Raw genomic sequence first — 20,706 nt, forward strand, 5'->3', positions numbered from 1 at the left:
TCTTGTGACTTTTTGCATCTTGAACTAGTTATTGACAAAACATGATAAAATACAGCTTGAGATGTTTCTGTTGGCTACTAGAATGGAAATAGCTGAATGGGGAAGGGAGAAGGCTGATTCATGTCTTGGATACTCACAGGATTCTCTTTGTTCCACAGGAGGCACAGCAAAGCCAGAGCATCCACTCGTGCTTCAAACACAGATGTGCCAAAACAGGTCAGTTCTGCAGCACGCTCAGTACTGCAGTCAGGGAAGCTGACAGACAGCTTTCCGAGACCACGGGGAAGGAAAGGTCATCCCAGTCAACTCTCTGGAATTGCTTTCACTGTTCAGTTGTTGTCCCTGATGAACAGTTTTTCTATTTTTTGTGGGTGGTATCAGTTTTGATTGTTATAGCCAAGGGAGTGTAAAGCAATATTTTCCTTTTCAGCATTCAGCTTAACTAAAAATAAAATGTCGTACTTTCTAGTATGTTATCTCAGAGGATTAGTTTGTCTTCAGGGCCTATCTAACTGCCTTCTGTGGAAGTCTTAAGTTCATTGCATAGATGCCTTCTACAATCAGTGGCAAGAAACAAGTGTTTCACTGATTGCACTTGTTTTACATGTGAGAGGTTAAGGAAGCATCAGAGGATTTCACTGTCATTGTTTTGTGTTACTTTCCCTTGTGGATGCTTTTTCAGCAGAGGCTATAAAATACATGGATTTAATTTTCCATCTAGTTATCAGAATTCAGGAAAAAAGATCTCGCCTCTTATGGGGGCTACTGGATCTATTTTTGTTTGCTGTAAAGTGAGCTCTTTTGAAGCATGTGTTCCTTCTGCATTCAGGAACTGGATATTGCGTTTGGTTTTATGTATCATAAAAATCTTTTTATCTGTTGTGTTTCTACCTTTTTTTTCCTTTTAGAGTGTCCCATTCACTGAGGGCTTGAGAACCTCAGGGTCTCCTGCCTCAGCAGCTGCCCTCTTCCACTCAGTTCATTCATCAGCCATTCCTACTCCTGTCCTGCCCATCTTTGCAGAAACCAGCCCTTCCTCTTTGGACCCCCAAGCACCATACACAAGGATTCCAGAAAAAAACACTGCAGTGCCAACAGAAGCAGTGGGGAGGAAACTGATGCAGCAGTCTGGATCTCCCGTGCTCCAAGGTGTTGGGTTTGGTCGTGTTGCAGGAAACTGTAACCCTGCTTGTCCTGTTGTTGAGAGTGGTTGTGCTTTAGATCTAGATGTAGAGAGGAGTAGTAAGGAGAGCGGGGTCGCTGTTTGTAAAAATGACAATGATGAGGATGACTTTACCACAGGTGGTTTTGTTGCTGAACAAGAGCAGCAGCACAGCAGTCGGGGTGCCCCTCTTTTCACATTGACAAATTCACAGTTACAGGTGTCAGAGGAATTTATTGATGATGACCCAGCAGAAATTTCCTTTTTTGCTGGGGGCTCTGAGGCGTTTTCATATGTGTACAGTGGTTTAGAGTTACAGGGCTCTGATTTCTCTAAGCACGTGTCAGAGTCGCCTAGTTTAACTACAGAAGCCCTTCAGCAAAACGCAGTCTCCTCTCAGTCGAGCCCTGACAGGTACTCAACCGAAGCGGTAGATATGAACATGGAAGATGAGTTTGAATTTGAAGAAGGGAGCGATTTCAATGGCAATGAGAGACCATCCGATACTTCAGAGCTGTTTGAGGTGAAGGCCCAAGCAAGCAGAATGCAAAGCCTCTTGAGCCCCTCAGAAACAAGTTCGCTCATCAACAACCGCTCTGAGAGCAGCTCCCTCAATAACCTGCCACTGAATGGTACATCCTCCCTGCACGCCTACAGCTCTGCCAATCATTCCGAGGCCAGTTCCATGGTGAACTTCCCTGCCTACTCAGTCCGCTCCGAGTCCAGCTCAGCCTTTCAGTTCACGGACATTATTGACCAGCTGGAACAGCTGAGCTATCCACCTACCACCACGGAAGACTCCAGCAGCACAGACACGGACTCCTGGGACTCCGAAACTGCTGCGCCACTGGATGTAAACCTTTTCTTTAGTAACCCTTTTGCTCAAGCCACTGGTGATAACTTTGCTTTTGACTTTCAGAATAACTTAAAAAATCTCACGCAAGAAGACTGGACAGAGAAGGCACACGTCAATTGACCGGTTCTTGATTTTTGTGATGGATCCCTCTATCCTCTTCAGCCTTAGAAGTCAAAAGGGTCTGGTGTCAGTCACTTTAAGCAGGAAAACTCTAATCCAGTGGCTGGGTTTTAAATGACATAACGTAATTGATTTTTTTTTTTTTTCAATGTACCTCTTCAGTTTCCCTCAAGGCATCCTAGCTTTGGTGCTGCATTATATGCATCACACTGCATCCAGAATGCGGTTATGATGATCACAAAATACTGCATTTAGGAAAAAAACACTGATTTCCGAGCAGTTAAGTGTCATCAGCTGGCTCATGCAGACATGACAAATTACAGTATATTGAAGGATTTATTTGGATATAAATGTATCTGTAAGAGTCTGATATAATACGCTGTTTGTCCAGCACCCGAATGCAACAGTCACTTCTACACGTGCTTGTTAACAAGTGGCCACATTCAGTAAATTAGCTGTTTTTCTGCACTGCAGTGAGAGTCCTCATTTTGGTGGGGTTTTTTTTTGTTTCCACAGTCAGAAAAATGGTCAATCTTCAAATCAACTATGAAGGAAAGTTTGTTTCTTTTAAAATATCAACCTGTGCAACATGTCTGTGGTGTACTTCGAAGAATAAATAACCTTCCTGGTAGTTTAGGAGCAGGAATGTGAAAACAATCAAATGAAAATAGCAGTTGCCAAAAATCCTTGTGAAGACAATCATTGTGTTTTCTGACTTCAAAGTGCCTTCAGTCCAGCAACAAACAAGTACCCTTCTGCTTTGCAGCAGTTTGGAAATAGACTATAAAAGCACTTAACCCCCACTGCATCGTCTCACCTTCTTTTTCTTTACTTAATCACTCTGCATAAAAATGCTTACAAATTTATTCAGAAAAGTGTTCTTTCTCTGTGGCAGACAAGTGGTGGTAAACCTGGTGACAGCTTTAACTTTTTCTTTAAAATAGGGGTTGTAGTCAGAGAAATACCATAATCTTTCAGAGGAATTGAGATGTTAAGAGTGCATCCTATAGATGACAGAGCTTCAGTGCTTTTTTTAAGTGTGTTTAGTCAGGTGACTTTGACGTGAGACTTGATCTGTAAGTTTGAAAGCGTAATGGAAAAGAGTTACTGAACTGTTCACATCTAATTTAGCAACATTTATTGAAGTGAAACAGTGAAAGTTATGAAATGTCCTTCCTGTCTACCAATCTGATGGATTGGGGAGGGGATGAAATTCTGAGCTTCAGCTTGTAGTAGCATTTTTTTAGAGTATTTTGCTTTTGTATAAGCAGGAATGTGGAATACATAACACCTGACTGAAACCTTGTGATGGAAAGCATCATCTCCTTCAGCCATTTGTTTCTGGGGTTCCCTGTTGCCTGTTTTTCAGTCCTTTTGCAGAGAGTGTGCAGTACTAGTACAATCAACGCCTCCAAAAATCAGCAGCTTACAGTTACAAGCATAATTTTATGCTTCATATTATTCCTATCAGTTTTCTTAAATGTGGTTTTGATATATCGTTAAAAGACCTTCATTCTTTACTCAAACATTTTTAAAAATACTATTATTTTTCAAAATTCTGATAACTAGAGGGAATTATAGAGTGATAATTCAAGGGAATTCCTCTTAACATATGGTAGAACATGAGGAGGTAAAACCTCCTTTAGTCACCTATTTATTCTAGTTTAGTTTTTACCAAGGTATGATTATTCTTCACAGCACTTACTTTTATGTTGTGGTTACTGTGAGTGGAATCACTGTTGTTCCATGAGAAACGTGTCACCTTTGCCAGTGGCACAGAAACCAAAGCACATTTAGAACAAAGTGTTAGTTTGGACCTACAGGAACATACAGCAGTTTGATTGCTCTTTTTTGTTTATAAGTGCTTTGTATTTTTTGTGGGGTTTTGTTTCTTTTTTCCTTCTGTTGAGCATGTGTTCTGGCTCTTTGTGTGACTTTATTCATACGTGTGGAGGTGATGATGATGTGGATGAGTAATGTGTTATCTCTAAATAGGCACTTGGAGGAGCTCTTTGTTGTGTCCAAAGCTGGTGCCTCTAAGTATGTTTTTAGGCGGTTTGTCTGATTTTCTTCCCACAATGAACTACATTCTTAAAAAAGAAAAACAGAAACAAGACAGAATTCTGTCTGCAAACTCTTACAGGTAGTAGAGTTGGGGAAAAGCAAGTAGATAAAGATTTAGAGAAAGACTGTTAATTTCTTTGATCTTTTAAAAAAATAATCAGGATTCAGCTATTTACATATAACTGCGTCTGCCTCATTTCATCTTCTGTGCCTCAATCACAAGCATTCACTCTACATGTGCTTAATATGGGAATAAATCCAACTGAATTCTATAGGTTTTCAAAAGGTCTTAGGAAAAAACTGCCTGTATTTTCAGTAAACATGCTTGGCAATCCTGAGAGAAGACTTGCCAGTGTGTTTTCCTGCACCACAGTTAGTTTGAAAAGGTGTCTTCAGTGTTTTTCTTCCTGTATTTTGCAACTATGCAGATCTTTTATTGGCAATTTTAAATCTCAGGGATTAAAAAAAATCTTAATGTAATTCCCTTTTTTTTTTTTTTTCCTAAAGAAATGGAAGTGATTGGGAACTCGGTCCTTTAGCTTAGAGCAAGATGTGTGAATCCAGAGGTGAGGGTGGGGTTGGGGGGTGGGGGAAGCTTTGACCTGGGTATGGAGCTGTTCGGATTAAGGTTTTAGTTACAGGTATCAGCAGGAACACTGATCCTTCACACCATCTGACTCCTCTCTATACCTGGGATTGTGATGCTTGTGCAAAGGTGATGCTGGTCAGCACCTGCAAGCCGATATCCCTTGCCAGGGTAGCACACCATGGTGTACTCACAGGTTGTGTAAGAGTTCAGTGCTGCTGCCTGTGCCCCTGACGCCTGCTCGTTATATCTTTGCTGTTGCTAACTGGTAGCATGTAACTGTCATGGTTTCTTTCTGGGCTTTTCTGATTTTCAAAGCTATATGACTCCTGAGGATATAGTTGCATACTTAGCTCCGTTGTTTTGTTCATGGTTTCCCAGATAGGCACAAAAGAGAGAATATTTCGTTCATAAATATATTTTTACTATAGCAAGACAGCTCTGAGCAAAGTTTCTCCATCATTTCCTCCAGAAGGATAAGTTCACATTCACTTTCCAGTAGAGGTGGAGGGAAAAGCAGCCTTGCCTTTGAGGGAATGGGATAGCTCAGTGTTTCACGGTAAACTTGAGCACTTGAGTTATTTTAGTGTGGTAGAACCATGCCAGGCATCCTGTTCTTCCCCAGCTGCCTCCTGAGGTGGCAGGAGGGGAGAGAAGGAAGGGCTTTCCATCCTTTGTCTGTATTGTTTGTCTTTAGGTAGCATAAGGGAACTGGTAAACTTCAGTACAGTATGGTTATGTCCCAAGTACCAGTGATGCTGCTAAGCTTTCAGTGTTACTCCTTGTGGTTTGTTTTGTTTTCTCTTTACAGTGTTGATACTACTAAAATTTAGTTTGCAGTACTGATTTCTGTTTTTTTCCTGAGCACACAAGTTTTCTTTTCAAGAAGGTGAGTAGTATGCTGGCAGGTGTGAAGTTGGTGCCAGCCACTTAACTGAGAGAGCTGGGATCCTTTGCAGACCCTGAGCAGCAAAAGCTGCTATGTGAATTGCATGGTATGAAAAAAGGGGGAGATTGCATAGAGAAAATCAGAAGATCTTTGTCAAATATCCCATGCATGCTTGGCTTGAGAAGAAAGCATTTGAGAACCTGTGGTAGGAGCAGATGAAAGCCTAGGTGCAAACCTTCACTTGTCCATGGGAAGTGAGTGGTTGTCCTCTCCTCCCCCTGACACTGTTGCTTCTGCAGGTATGTTGTTTCAAATTTGCTTTCTGCCCCCATCTGTGGGAGGCTGAGTGGGGACTTATTATAGGTACGTATATTTCTACTCAGTGTACAAGTTTTAGTACCATACTTTTCCAGTGTGGAAAAGCACTGGGGTTTCCAGGTTTGTTCTCTCCAAGCTGTGTATCCACGAGCTGTTGCAGCAGTAGCTCAGCAAAGGGAGCATGCCAGAGCCACTGCTTCTGCTCCTCAGTGAAATAGGGCTGCTTTCCATCCTTCCACTTCTCTGTTTTTATGTTTTAGCAAATACATGCAGCCACAGAAAGCATGTCAATAGGAGCAGCTTTTCAAAATTAGTTAAACTGGTGGGTTTAGCTCTCTTGTGGTACTCGACTTGCTCATTGCAGTTGCGACTAAAAGACACTAAAAAATGTCTGTCTTGAATAGGTAATTTAATCTGCACCTGTATGTGTATACTTGCAACCATTCTACGCTTAAACACATTTATTAAATGTAAAGCAAAAAATCAGAACATTTTTTATCTTTGTATATGCAGTTACTAGAACTCTTTAATTTGCACAAAACATGAGTCATGGAATATTCTCTGACTCACCACCTAGTTCAGCTTTAGAAAACCTTACTGCCCTGTATCATCTATTGTGTGTAGACTTTGTAATTTAAAGTACTTATTATTCAAGTAATACATGCCCTATATTTCCCAGGACTTACCATATTTTTTCTTAGGATGGAATACAGCAATATATTGACCTACTCTCAATTTTCACTTTAATTTCCAGTGAATTTCAGAGTTGCTGGGTAATATCAAGTATTGATCTCCTTTTTCCTGTGTATATTTGTATTGTGGTCATAGGGGATTTTGTCGAAGGGATTTTTTTTTTTGGTTGGTGGCTCAGTTTTGGCATGGTGCTGGGGTTTTGGGGGGGGTTTGTGGTGGTAGTTTTTGTTTAGTTGCAAATCTTCACAAGGGTAAGATTTCATGGAGACACTAATAAAAGTCATTATGATTTTGTGCTTTTTGGTGCAAACCTGTCGGTAAGTCATTCCCATTATTGTCATTTTGCAAAACATTCTAAGCCATAATTATCAGGTATTGATTGAATGAATGATATAATTTTCAATGTAGTCTTTTAGCTGTCATAACCTATCATTTTTAGTAGTTCTTACATCGCACTTGTCACAAATGCAATGTGTATATGTATGGGTATACATATACACACTCTGTGATGAATATGGGGAGACTTTACTGATCCAAACATATCATAAAATCCACTTAATTTATTATCTGCTCATGGGCAATCATAGGATTAGTCCACCAAGTGGCTGTAGATTTTTTGGTTTCACATTTGGAGTATGGTTAATTGAACCCGGTTTGTGGGGAAGGTGTCACTATAAATTTTCCAAAGTCATGTTATTCTGCTGTTGCTCAAAGGCACAAGGCTCGGATGGCAGCCACAGGTGTAGCTTGAGACAGCCCTGCGCATCGGTAAGAAACACAACATGCCCGTTTATCAGTATGTACAGGGATACACGTGCCTTGGTTAGTGATTCCCCAAGAAATAGGTGCTACTCTTTTAGGAAAGGATTACATTAAGATAACAAAGAGGGCTGGAATTTCTTAATTGATCTCTTGAACTTTATCTTTTATACGGTAAATGTTTTATTGAATTACATGTTGAGATTTTTAATATCTTTGTGTCTGTTCAGATTGCTGGTTATGAACCTACGGATTTGTACTAATTCATAATTTTAATTGTTTATGCAATAAAGTAAGGAAAACTTTGATATAAATGACAACGTGGGCTTTTTAGCTTTATTTTTCATTACCCTTGTGTCTGAAATAGAATAAATATTTGTTCTTCTAGCCAAGGCATCTTAGAGTTTTATTACCAGATTTCTCCAGGCAGTTTTCCTCCTATACCCCTTTGTTGAAAGTAAGGCACAGCTGGGGCAAATGTTGGTGTGTGGTTTTCAAATTACTGTGTTTTGCAGACCTTCTGTTTGGGATACAAATGGGACTGAAAGTTCAGATTTCACTATAGTAATTATGTTTATTGTGGAGACATTTTCTCTTAAATCGGGTATGTCCTTCGAACTCTCTCGTGTATATTTGGTTTTATTGGAAGCCTGTTCTTTATTGCAAACATAGGATGGATGTAATGGCATGTTTTGTAGGTTGAAAGTTCTCCTTCAGGAGTGTGACCACTGTATGGGTAAATCCTCTTTTCCTGAATCACATAAACATTTTAAGCAAATGTCAGTAGTACTTGCATAAGTAAACCAAGCAGGTTTCTGGGCTAGTTTGAATTGACGACTTTTTTAAAATCATTCTCCGTGTTATGTTTGTTGAGTTATGAAAAAATGAAAACACCTGCTCCAAAAAACTTTACTTTTCATCAATGAGAAATTACTGGGGAGAATTGACTCTGACTTCCTTTCAAATATCTGGAGATTTTAGAACACAGCATGTTACATCATTTTATTACAGGGGTTAAATTTGATTAACTTTGATTTGTTTTGTTGCAAAGTTAAACCTATTTTACATAGACTTAAGGAAAATATGTACCCGACATAAATCAGTGATTTAGGTTGAAACCCTGACTATTCACTTCAGCAGTGCTGCAAACAGAGGTTTGTGCAAAGTCATAGTTTGAGCACAGAGAGATCAGCACTGTCAATACAGCATAAAGAGATTTCTGCCTGACACTGTGAGAGTATAAAAGTTTACAATCTGCACTCTATAACAACAGATGCATATTCTTTCTTGCCTGCAAACAGTGTAGCCTTTACAAGGCTGGGGAAGGTGGCAAGAGAAGGGCAGTTGTTTCAGATCCTGGACATAACTGTAAAACTGGGACCAACGTTAGGACTCTCCTACAGTATCCTGTATAGGTGTAACTTCACAGGTACATACAGTTTCACTGGGGCATGTGCCAAGTGCAATAAACATGCTTTAACGTTTAATATGATCTGTACCCATTGCAGGATAAAAAGAAGGAAATCGTTCGAATTAAAGCCCATGAGTAATTTTTTTTGTACTCTTAGATAATTATTTTTTTTCAAGACTCCCTGTCTCTCAACTATCCCTCATTTTTTTTAAAGGGAAGACTTGCAGGGGGAAAATGTATTAGTTGTGATATTTTGAAATTAGGAAGATTTGGGATATTCCAGGACTTGAGTTGTAGTACGTTAGCTTGCAGAACACTTTCACTATTGAAATAATAATTTGGTCTATGCATGTGATGGGTTCAGCAGGGCATTGGGCAGGAGGGGACTCTGAATGGGCTTCCATCGTCTTCTGGTCAGCCACTGTGATGCTTTAGCATGAAAAGAATCTCATCTTTTCGAAGTAGTAGTAGTAGTCATAATAATAAAGTCACATCTTTAAAGGGAATCAACCGGTGAAAAACAAGGGGCACTCCCTTTTGATAAGGAGTCAAATTACTAACACTTGAACCTCACATAACTTCAGTTTTATTTTTATAGTCCATCCATTAATGCTTTTTGTTATTGGGATACTATTTTTGTTGTGTGCCTTTGAATTAAGTGTTCAAGTGTAAAGCTAATGGAACCAATACTTGCATTCTGTTTTTCTCAACCTTTGCACTCAAATCTGGCTTTATGTGTAGAGATTGAATCTGAGAAGTGATGCCAGAAGCTTATTATCATATTATTAAGCTTATCTCAGTGTAAACCAAATGAAGTCTGCTTCTACTTAAACTTTTAGTAAAAGCTAGTACATATTAATATAATTAGCAAAACCTGTATTGTAATAAAGTGGCCTAGTCCCCTAGTGGGAACTTGTACCATTTAAAATTGTATTAATCTGGGAGGAAAGCCCACAGAGCTGTGAGCTGCTCTTTCTGAAACAGCTGGTAGCCAGTGATCTTGGTAATGTAAGGTATGACAGATCCTGAATTTGATATTTCAGATCTGAAAATCAAACTCTTGTCTTTTCCGTTAGCATCACCATGGCTGCAGTGATTTTTTATTTATTTTTTTTAGTCCATATTCTACCTCAGACCTGGTCCACCTCCCTGTTCCTGCTGGAGCTGAATGTTTCCCATAGACCAGATTTTTTTCAAAAGAAACAGAATTTTGCTTTGCACTTCTAAGTACATAGTACTGGCAAGGGGTATCAGGAGAAAGGCAAAAGCTTTTTCTGACTGTCAGCTGACATGCTTCTGAAGGCACACAGAAAAATGAGATGTTGGGGTTTAGCATGCCATTTTTCCAGAGCCACTTTTAAAATTAAAGCTGCAATTAAAACTTAGGCACACAACTTCAAGTCTTTCCCCCCTGCTCCCTCATTTCATTTTGTGGTAGTTCAAAGGCATGAAATATTCTCTCCCTTAACTATTTTATTAGCATGCTTCAATTTAACTTGTTTTATAACCACACACAAAAAAAGTCTTAATATATATATATATATGGACATCTTCTAGTAGTTCAGTAGAGCAGAGGCATCACACAACTGATTTCAGAAATTCAGAGGCTCCTGATGGTTCAAATGATAAAATTTAGTGTTATGGTTAAGAAAGTAATCTAACAGTTGTTCTTCTCTTACTTTTTTTTTTCAAATATATTTATAATTTTTCATGTATCAATTCCTTTTATACTCTCTAAGTCTGCTCAGGAAGTTGGTTTCATCTCCCTAGCATGTTGTCTGCTGCTGTTCCTAATGTGGGACCAAAACTGGTTTATGCTAATGTAGTAAATTACAAGTCAGACTTAAAATTTGGCTGCTGTGTGCATCCTTCCTTGCTTTTTCTGGCATTGCTGATTGACATCAGAGTGGTAGTTTTCCAAAATTTTCCTTTGCTACCCACATATCTGAAATTTGCAGGGGGTAAAAAGTATATTCCCCGTGAGATGCCTGAGAGGTTAGAGACGATGTCTACTGTATTTCTATTAGTAAGGGAAATAAGAATGCTTTTTTGGCATTGGACACTAAATAGGTGTATAAGAAAAAGAAAACAATTTGAGTACTCTTGAAGAAAATACAAGGTAAGGTCTTGGTTGCAGCAGCTAGTTTAAAGGTTGTTCTGTAATCCCGTAATGAACTTCTCGACCAGTTTTGTGTAATAATCTAAATACATTTGAGTATGAACCTTCACATCTGTATACACTGAAGATCCTCTCACTAAAGAGTGGACAAACTTTGTATTAAATCATAGGTTTATATATTAGATAGAGGTTTTTACATTTTTATACCTGGACAAAAGAGGCAGCATAATAAAACAATTTGACAGTATTATCCCGTAGCTGTGAAGGATAAGGCTGGCAATCCTCACTGAAGTCCACAGCTGTGTTCATTAAAACTACAGGGATTTTGCAATGTTTTACTGTTAGACTTGATTTTTTTTTTTCAATTATATGCGTGGTGTGTTTATGAAACTGGGTTTGTTTGCTAAAGGATACATGATTATAACTCTGTAGTGTAATTAACTAAGAAGTGTTAGTATTCTTAAAGATCTTTGAGTATGTGGATTATTACACCGAGCTGACACTTTTTTGATGTTGCATTGAGTTAAGTGCGCTTGTGTGTGATGTTAAAGCAGAAATTTGTCGTGTACAGAATGCAGTCGTGTCTGTGAGGGACTGGTTTACATCACTGAATACTAATGTCATGGCCTGGAAACCCTGACTCCAGCTTGCAGTGAGACTTCCCAGCTTGCGATGTTTGGGTTATGACTTAGACATAGAGAACGAATTTCTGCTCCCTGCAGAATGCTGAAACATGAAAACATCCCTCTTGGAGAATAGTCCTTTTTTATATCCCTGGAGGATGCTGCTGCCTGCGGGGAAGGGAAGATCTCGGTGCACCAGGGTTTGATGTCTGAGGAAATCATTCACACATTTTGATCCTCACACCAGTATTTCTACCTCATTAGGAGTTTTCTACATTGAACAGCTGTTGAAAGCGGCAGTGGTGGCTCTGGCTGTTGCTGCATGGGTTCTTCCTTTGCCATCCTTCCCCTGGAGAATAGAGAACTGCTGTACATCTTACCTGCTTGACTGAGAGCTCCCGCCTTGCTGTTCTAGTGGAGAAATACTGTTGGATTACAAGAATGCAAAATTCAGTACACGCTTGTAGGGTCATCTGCCAAGATACACCATCATATTGAGTTTATATCAAACATTAAACAAATGTTAGCAGAAAAGCTAACCTAGGCTGCTCCATGACATTTTGTAGTCCTTTCTAGAAAGGGCAAATTTTGGAAGTCACGTTAACCTCGAAATCCCTTTGCAGAATTTGCTATTTGACAGCCTATTACAAGTTGCATCTGTAACAGTTCCTTCCTGAATTCTTTGTTGCTTTCATCCTAGGGAAATAAACAGCAGGCTTCAGGGTGTCCTGTAGCTTTTGGCATGCCGGGGAAGGGCACTTCTGCCTCGAAGATGCAATTGCCTCTTGCTTCTGTAGGTTAGTCCCCTCCCAGGCTTGGGGAGAGGGGAAACCCTGTGCTTCAGCATCTTGACTTCTGCTTGTTCAGGCTTCTTGGGGAGCTGAACGTGCCTCTCATTTCCATAAATCACTCTGGCTTCAGGAAACAGGGTTCTTGCTGTCAGGTATAAATGAGCAAGTGTTTAAAATCAATGGCCAGCTTCTGTTGGAGGTGATAAAAACTAGAACAACTTGATTGAAATAGGCAGGCAATGGGGTTTGTAGTAAGTTACATCCCTTTTGCTCCCCTTGTATCTAAACATTCGATCTGTCTAGTTCAAGTTACAAATTCTGGAACGTGTCGCTACGTCATGTTGAATTCCAAGAATTTAAAGAAGCTCCTCACTCCTATAAACTTGTAGATTATTTGTTTTTAAGCCGTTGTTTTAGCATCCCTGACATGTAAAAGCGAACTTCCTATAAACTCTGGCCCCTGCATAGGTGAAACAAATGGCAGACGTTGTTGTTTTCCTGGGCTGATATTAAAAGCAGAGAGAATGAAGAAAATGCTCAGGCAGAAACAAAAATCTGTTCCAGAATGACTGTGCTTGACTAGTGTATTAATAGTTAACTCCGTAGCCTCGATGATCTGAATCTCTTCCAGGTGACCGAGTGCAGCACGGTTTAGCTTCCTGCATTTGTCAATGTGAAAATACGCGCCCGGGCTCCCTCCCAGTGTCATGCTGCCGGGCGCCTTGCCGGGAATTTGCTTCCTGAGCCAGAGAGCAGCAGCCACTCCTGCCGTTAGTGATCAAAAACCTTGTAACTCCTTCTCCTCCAGCATGTGTGCCTTCTGTCTGTGATGGAGATACCGGATATCCACAGGGATTGATTTATTTATTATTTTTAAAGCCTGTTGGGATGATTTTTCAGTAGTCTGGGAACAAATGAGTTGAATTTTTTTGCTTCGCTGTTGATTTTTCTGTTTGCCTTTGGTCAGGTGATTTAGCCCTTGCTCTCTGCTTGTAACGAACGACAAATCATGACCGGGGAGGGTTGCAAGTGTGATTGAGTGAGCGAGCAGTGTGGTGAAAGCTGTAGAAACTCAAGTGCTTAGTACCTATTCAGTTGCCTGATCTGACGAAGCTTGTCTGTCTCTCATAGGGAAGATCAGAGAAAAAAAAAAAAAAAAAAAAAAAAGGTGAGGTTAGGTAGGAATTTTGTGGGTGTAGTGTGAGTGGAGTGTCTGTTGCCTTTGCTTGGTCCCAAAAAGCAGAGCTTCTTGAATAGTCGTTTTCACTGTGAACCCCTGAGGGGTGTTTGTGTGCTGTTTCTGAGGAGGCTGCAGGAGAGAGGAGAGCAGCTACTGTTCATAGGCTTAAATTCACTGTAACACTGCCTTATGTGTCAAAATAAATTTAAAAAAAGACCATTAGTAATCAAGAGCGAAGCAGTACATGTCACTCTTGCTTCAGACAGGTTTTGCTGTGCAAGAGGATTGTGTCCATCCAGTTAATATTCAGTGCTGCAGAATTGTTCTCCTTTGAGATCAGTAAATTATTCTGTTCATATACATAGAAGAGCCAGGAATTAAATCTCTTTCATGTTCCCTTTTGTTTAGCAACACGTTTTCCCCTGTCATTAGTACAATTTTGGAGATTTCCTGACTTCTGAATGTATTTTTAACAAGCTTTATCTTCTGGAGTGGAGAGTAGCAGAATGATCTGTCCTAGCTTTTCCCTCAGGTGAAAAGTAATTCTTATTTTAAAAAGGAAAAATTAAAAGCTGTATTCTTGCTACTGCAGTGTGATGGCTATGTTGTGAACCATGCTGCTACTCAACAAAATCAAACAGGATTTGAGCACTTTTCCCTAGACACTAAACAATTTATCCTTTCCCTTAAATACAGTTGTAAAGGTGTCTGTCCTTACTGTGCTGCCATGTGACAGCTGGGTTGCAGGGAACACACAGTTTGCTTTGAGATACTCAAATCTTTGGATGGATATGTCTTTTTTTTTTTTTTCTTTTTTCCTTTTACTTTTTCTCAAATAATATGAGATTGCAATTATGTTTATAGTAACAGTAGATAATAGTTTTAGATGCACTATCTTTGAAACAATTTCCTCTCCTTTTCCACTCCATCTTCTCGTTCTCTTCCCACCCAGGCTGCCCGGTGGACCATCCTCAGCTCTCTTCCCTCATGCTGAAGAGTCCCCTGGGCTTGAACCCGGCATTTCAGGTGAACTTGAATGCAGCTGGCCAGGGTTCATCTCCTCTTCTGAGTCCTGTCCTCAGTGATGCTGGCGGTGCCAGGATAGAAGAGGATGACGAAATGAGACGTAAGGTAAGATAATGACATGACTGGGAATTCACGTCATGAGAAAAGTGATGGGTTTGGGTGACGAGCTGTGCTTGCTGGTCCCTGAGTGTTGATTGAGTTATGTTTTGTAGTAGAACAGATGTGTTTGGGGGTTAATGTTAACTCCAGTGCTGAAGGTTTGGTTGAGTCTGTGTATCTCGCTGTTATGACAGGAGTCGCTGCTGCCCTCTTGACGTAGGGGTAGTCTTGGCATCTGCTGCTGGGACCACCTCCCGCTGTTTTAGCAGGAACAGCTACCGAGGGCTCCAGCGTGGCAGGGAACTGCTCAAAATCTGCTTTTTATAGCCCAGAATGGAAACAAGAGTTTAGACTGGAACCTTAAGAAAAGGTTCTTCACTGAGAGGGTGACTGGGCTCTGGAACAGGCTCCCCAGGGAAGTGGTCATGGCACCAAGCCTGTAAGAGTTCAAGGAGCATCTGGACAACACTCCTAGGTAGTTCTGCAGGGAGTTGAACTAGATGATCCTTAGGGGTCCTTTCCAACTTGAGATATTCTAAAAGACATGGCTTCCTGAGATGAGCTGTTTGGGGGAAACAGTATTTGATGTAAAACAGGGCAGTGCACTTGTCATCTTTTGGGCTGTGTAACTATTACATTAGAATGTAGAAAATCCATGTCTATGCGCTGAGACTATTGAAAGGACACTCCAGAGCAGGTGAATTGTTCAAGGTGATTCTCCCCAGGACTGAAAGGCTGCTGGGGGAGGTGGTTCTCAGTTCTGAAAATGAGTTGCATTTGGCTCAGTAATAAAAAAACTGCCACATGGTGACGCTGAACCTGGCCTTGTCTTTGCTGAATGCTGTCATGTTTAACCCATGTCAGCTCACTGAACTGTGCTGTCTGTGCAAAGTGCTGTGTGTCATTAACAAAAATGCATTAGAAAGTAACTTTGGTTACCAGAATAGAGAATAGCACAGAGTTTACATTTGTTAGTATATAAGGTGTGTTCTTCCTCGGTTCCTTACTTCCCACACAGTCTTGCCACCATCTCACTGGTCCATCTCACTGTTCCTTGGTCCTCCAAGCATTCTTTCTGGTAACAGGACCATTAGAATGCTCCTGAGGCGTTCTTCTCAGGCTCTAGAGGGCTTGAGCTCACCTTCAGCTTTCTCGGCAGCAGGCATCACAGTGAATCCTCTTACACCCAATCAGTCACAGGCTTGTTCAGCAGAGCTGGCTGTGTCACTGGAGCTGTCCTCTCCATGGCTGACCCTTCTATCTGGTGAGAGGTGGATAGTGCTCTGGCCTTGAGGAAGCTTGAGGCTTGCTTTCTGAAAAGAGGGGGGCAAAAATGCCCCTGACTTTTGTGGGTGCAACAAGTGTCAGAACAGGAACAACTTTGGGCCTTCAAGATGTGCTTATGTCTAGGTATCCTTAGCCTAGGCTACCTCCCTTTCTTTCCACCAGTAAGCACTGGTTGATTTAACTGGGAACTCCCCAACATGATGTGGGGTTTTTCTCATCCCCATGTAGAGCTCAGGATTCACCCTTGCTTTCTCAGGTAATCCTAATTATAACATGTTCTTGTTCTGGAGGCCACTTCACCTTCAGTCCTTGAGACATGAGCTTCAGCTCCTCACTCTGTGCTTCAGTACCACCAAGGAAGGCTTCTCTGCCCCAGTGCATCATCTATATCCATATCCACTGCAGAGCCTTTCTGAAAGGTGAGGTAAGTGGTGGTCATCCACGAATTCTGTCCAAGCTCTCCCAGAAACTTCTTCAGTGTCTTACATACTCAGTGCAGCACTGCTCCTCTGCTCTGTCCAGCAGAGATCATGTACTGCTTCATACTGACATCTGAACCTGTGCTTTGGTAAGTACTGCCTCATGTGCCTCCACAGTTTTTCAAGATACAGAGATGGCCAGATGTTCAGTGTGTGATTCCTTTTTATCCGTGCTGCACCGTGTTATAAGGCTTTCATGGTGGTTGCTGTTAATAACAAGAATCTGCAGCCACAGAATCACTGAGGTTGAAGGGGACATCTTGAAGTCTTCTAGTCCAGCAGATAGTCCCCTTTCTTAAGCAATGACTCCAAACATTTAGATGCACTCAGGAAAAATATGAGTGTGTACATATACATACCTTGACAGGTGCGTTCTTCAACTACTTTTCAGATGTGGGTAACAAGTTACCAGACTTTGCTTTTGTAGGGGCATGGTACATAGTATCGGACAAACTGCACTTCACAGAACACTGTGTTTCTCCTGGTAAAATGGAGAAGTCCACCTAACAGCAGACTTCTGTGACCATTTTCCTGCAAGCTGTTTTGCTACCCTTGCCTTGTCTTGTCTTCTTGCAGAAGGAGAAGGAGTGCAGAGTTTGTTGACTCTTTGGTTCTTGAGAAGGATCCAGGACCTTTCATTACAGTGCAAGGGAGGCTCTATCATCCAAAGTCAGTTCCTTATGGAGTCAGTGTCCACACTGTAATCTGTAGTTTTCTGCACAGCCTCAAAGAAACCACCTTGTGTGTTCCTTGCTCCTGGTCTTCTGCTCATCCCATCCAATGTTCTGGTTGTCTTACCTGTGTCAGGACCCTCAGACAAGGTCACAGGCCTGTGCTGTTTGCTGTCTTCACCGTGTCTTTGGGTACTTCTTGGTGTCAGCGCGTTGAAGCTTGCTCACTCTTGTTTCAGTTGATGATCCAGAGATCTCTGCACTGTATGTGCTGACTCTTAGCTGCTCAGGGAATGTTCAGAAATACCACAAGCAAAGGTGCCACACTGGATTTAAGTGCTTCCACAGCTCCCTTCACCTGTGATTGCTCCTGAATGCTAACAGACCTTTTCTGAGATCTGCTGTGCAGCTCTGTGGAGCCAAGTGCTGCAACATGAGAGGTGCAAGCAGCTCTTGGCAGGACAGTCCTGCAGGCAGTCTTCTCCTGGAGACCCCAACCAACCAAGTCCGACGGTGCGATGCTGTTGAGAGCCACCTACAGTGTGGTTGTGGTATGAATAAGCACTAGTTTGTTTCCACCCACCTCCCCCCAGATTTCAGCCTCCCTATCTGATTTAGACTTTTCAATGTACAGATTATAGCTTTGACAGACCACACTACCATTAATTTTCAATAGTGTTTTTTTTAATTACTTCCTCTCATTTATCCTTATAGCAGGCATAGTATAGACTGCAAATAATGAGCAGTGACTGCATTATCTGTTCTAAATGCTGAAGCCCAAGCCTTTCTGCCTAATTCTGCAAACTCTGATATTTCAGCAGCATGCATTCTTGCTCAGGCTGAAACCAATTTGTAAAAGAATCCTGGAAAGGAGCTTTTTTATTGTAATTGGTCTTAAGCTTGGTTAACTTCTGAGTATTACAAGGCTTTGATGTCCATTCAAAGATAGTATTTTAAGAGAAACCAACCTAGGCAGAAACCACTGTGAAAATGCTTAAATTTCACTGCAGATTTACAGCTTTATTGTACAAGAAAAATGTAATCTTACAATATCTCTATTAACAGAGCACTGATGCCACTGTATAATTTCACCTGCTTAATCAGGGCATTTGTATGTAAACTCTTCAGCAAACTCTTTACTCTTGCATTGTGTGCTTTCCACTCCATGCTGCTGTGATGCTGCTATTGCTGTACTGAAACCTTGAGAAAGCTGAGTTTTCTTCTTACTTTGTTCTTCTAAAGTCACTGTGGCTTTCTTTCATCTTGCTGACAGTTTTCTCCCTGCTCCTTTCCTACTGGAGGTTGGTTGTAGCAACCTACTTTAAAAAGGTGTAGATGCTGGACTTTTTTGGTGTGGTTTTTTTGGTGAGTTCCCCCCAGCCAGTGTTATTTTTAACACTGCTGAAGTCTGGTCACGGAAATGAAGAGTTAAGCATTTCCGTGTGCATGGAATTACTATTTACTTGTTTGTTTCTGGACTTGATAGTTTTGTGACACTGTGATCTAGGTACAAAGCAGACGGGAAGGTCTTTCTTAGTCTCATAGTCCTTTATCTTTGGCCTTTATAGGTTCAAAGTAGAGCTCTTCACTTGACATGAGCTGCATCTAGTGAGTGTTTAAAGGCTTCCAGGTGGGACTGTGTGCACATAATACAGTGAAATACTAGTTTTTCCAAGTGGGGGTGTTTGGCTTGATGCCTGTGGTGGTTGTAGGAACATTTTCTTTGGACTTTGGAAGCAGACTGCCTCCTCAGAGAGTTCTTGTGTTTATTTTTTTCAGGCATGAATTGATTTTCTTTCCTCTTGCAGCGCTTGACCAGTAATTAAGGTGTTTGGCAGAGCCCCTGTTGCACTGTGACAGCTGTACTGCTTTTTGGTGCTTCTGGTACAGGATCTGCCTAGCAGCTGCTGCCAGGACTCAGCGCAGGGGATTCAGTTAGAACTGGTACAAGACCAAGAGAAAGAAAATTGAGGATACAAAATTTCAGCAGGGAGCAATTTGGAAAGCAGCAGGAACTTCAGAGAGTAAACATAAAATTATGATGCAGTGGGGAGGGAGAAGGGAAGAGAAGGTGCTTGGGAAATGAAAAGCAGCTTTTGTGCCTGAAGCTAGAATGTAGTCAGCTGGAGAATAAAGTGAAAACCTGCAAGGTGCTCAAAGGTGATGAAAAAGATCATTCATGCAGGCTATGAAAAGTATGAGGTGGTGGACACAGTGTGTTTTGGCATGCCTTCATGCTCTATAAGCTTTCAAGGAAGAAACAATTCGGAAAAATGTTTTTGAGGCTGGGGAAAAAGCATTTGAGTGAGGATCAAAGCACAAGGTGTGAGCTGGAGACAGGCAGGGTCCTTTCCAGAGTTCTCAATAATATACTGGATGGTATACATGGCTTGAGGGTAACTCTTGAAGTAGCTGTTTAAGTGAGTATGAGATGGTGGCAGGTCCAGGTGAGCTGGGAGGCTTCTGGGGAGTCTCCTGAGCAGAGAGAGGAGATGCTGAGGTGGGGGATGAAGCTGGCAGACGTGCATGTGATGCTGTGCAGAGCTTGCAGCAGGGTCATCTCTACCATGGCTACAGAGATGAGGTTTGCTGAGATCTCCTGTTGTTGCAGCCGGTGTTTGATTCCATAACCCACCTTTGATTTGCCTTGGGAAGCTCTATTTTTTTTTCATAGAAATTAGTCCCTTAAGGGCATTGTGCACTATAGTGTCTTGTGCAGAGCCCAGGAGGTTGCATACACAAAGCTGTGTTGCACAAACAAATATACCCGTCAGCCATAAGTCTCATATCATGTAAGAGACTGATGAAGTTATAGTCAAACTAGCATGTGTTGTTCCATTGGTTTATAAACAAGGTATTTCAGGACAGGGAAGTGCTGCAGAAGGAAGCTGGTATGTGAGATAAGAGCTGTGTCACCTCTGTCTCCAGGGAAGTCAGAAAAATGATGTTGTATCCTTTGGGAAGAGGCTGTTTCAGAAAGATGCCCACTGAGGTTCAACAGGATTTTGAGGGTTTATGAGACTACAGTCAGGTAAATAGCCCAAGTAAAAATTTAAAATTCTTGAAGCCAAGGTTAGGTGGGACCTTCCTCTGACACCGTGTCCCTCAGACAGGTACACTAAAGTTAAGATGGTGGCTATGGAGAGAAGTATGTGGAAGTATATCCTCTGGTTCCTCTAGGGAGAGGTCTGATGCGTGGGACAACAGTAACTAGCATAAAATAACTTAAAGAGAGGCTAGACAGTTTCTCAAAACTGAATTGTTTGGGGATGCACACCTCCAGGGATTCTGTGTGGAGGGACTCAATAGATACGTAACCAGGAGAACATCTCCTCCATTAGCAATATTGAGATGAAGGATTTAGAAGCACTGAGTAGCTGTGCTGACTGTGCTGGAGGGCATCTCAAAGCATCTCTCAAACTGGATTTTTTTTTTTATTAACTTGGTATGTACAAGGAAAAGGGAGAGATAATTTCCAAAGCTGTGTTACCCTCAGAAGGGGCAGGGATGGAGGCCAATTTTGATGTAACTCAAATGGGTTTGCTGTCATTTGTTCTCACCAAGGGAGGATTT

At 41.3% G+C, this 20,706-nt stretch overlaps 1 protein-coding gene across 5 annotated transcripts in view; it reads left to right on the forward strand.

Annotated features, from left to right (window-relative positions):
- FARP2 (FERM, ARH/RhoGEF and pleckstrin domain protein 2) overlaps positions 1-20,706 on the forward strand; it is a 78,526-nt gene that overhangs the window by 41,627 nt on the left and 16,193 nt on the right. For all 5 annotated transcript variants that reach the window (XM_026855398.1, XM_026855400.1, XM_026855401.1 and 2 more), the window contains 3 exons: positions 159-216; positions 909-1,149; positions 14,524-14,702. In XM_026855398.1, the coding sequence (XP_026711199.1) occupies positions 159-216; positions 909-1,149; positions 14,524-14,702 (478 nt within the window). The remainder of the gene's footprint in view (positions 1-158; positions 217-908; positions 1,150-14,523; positions 14,703-20,706) is intronic.

This window comes from Athene cunicularia (assembly GCF_003259725.1).
Source record: "Athene cunicularia isolate RWA chromosome 9 unlocalized genomic scaffold, athCun1 chr9_part2, whole genome shotgun sequence".
NCBI lineage: Eukaryota > Metazoa > Chordata > Aves > Strigiformes > Strigidae > Athene > Athene cunicularia.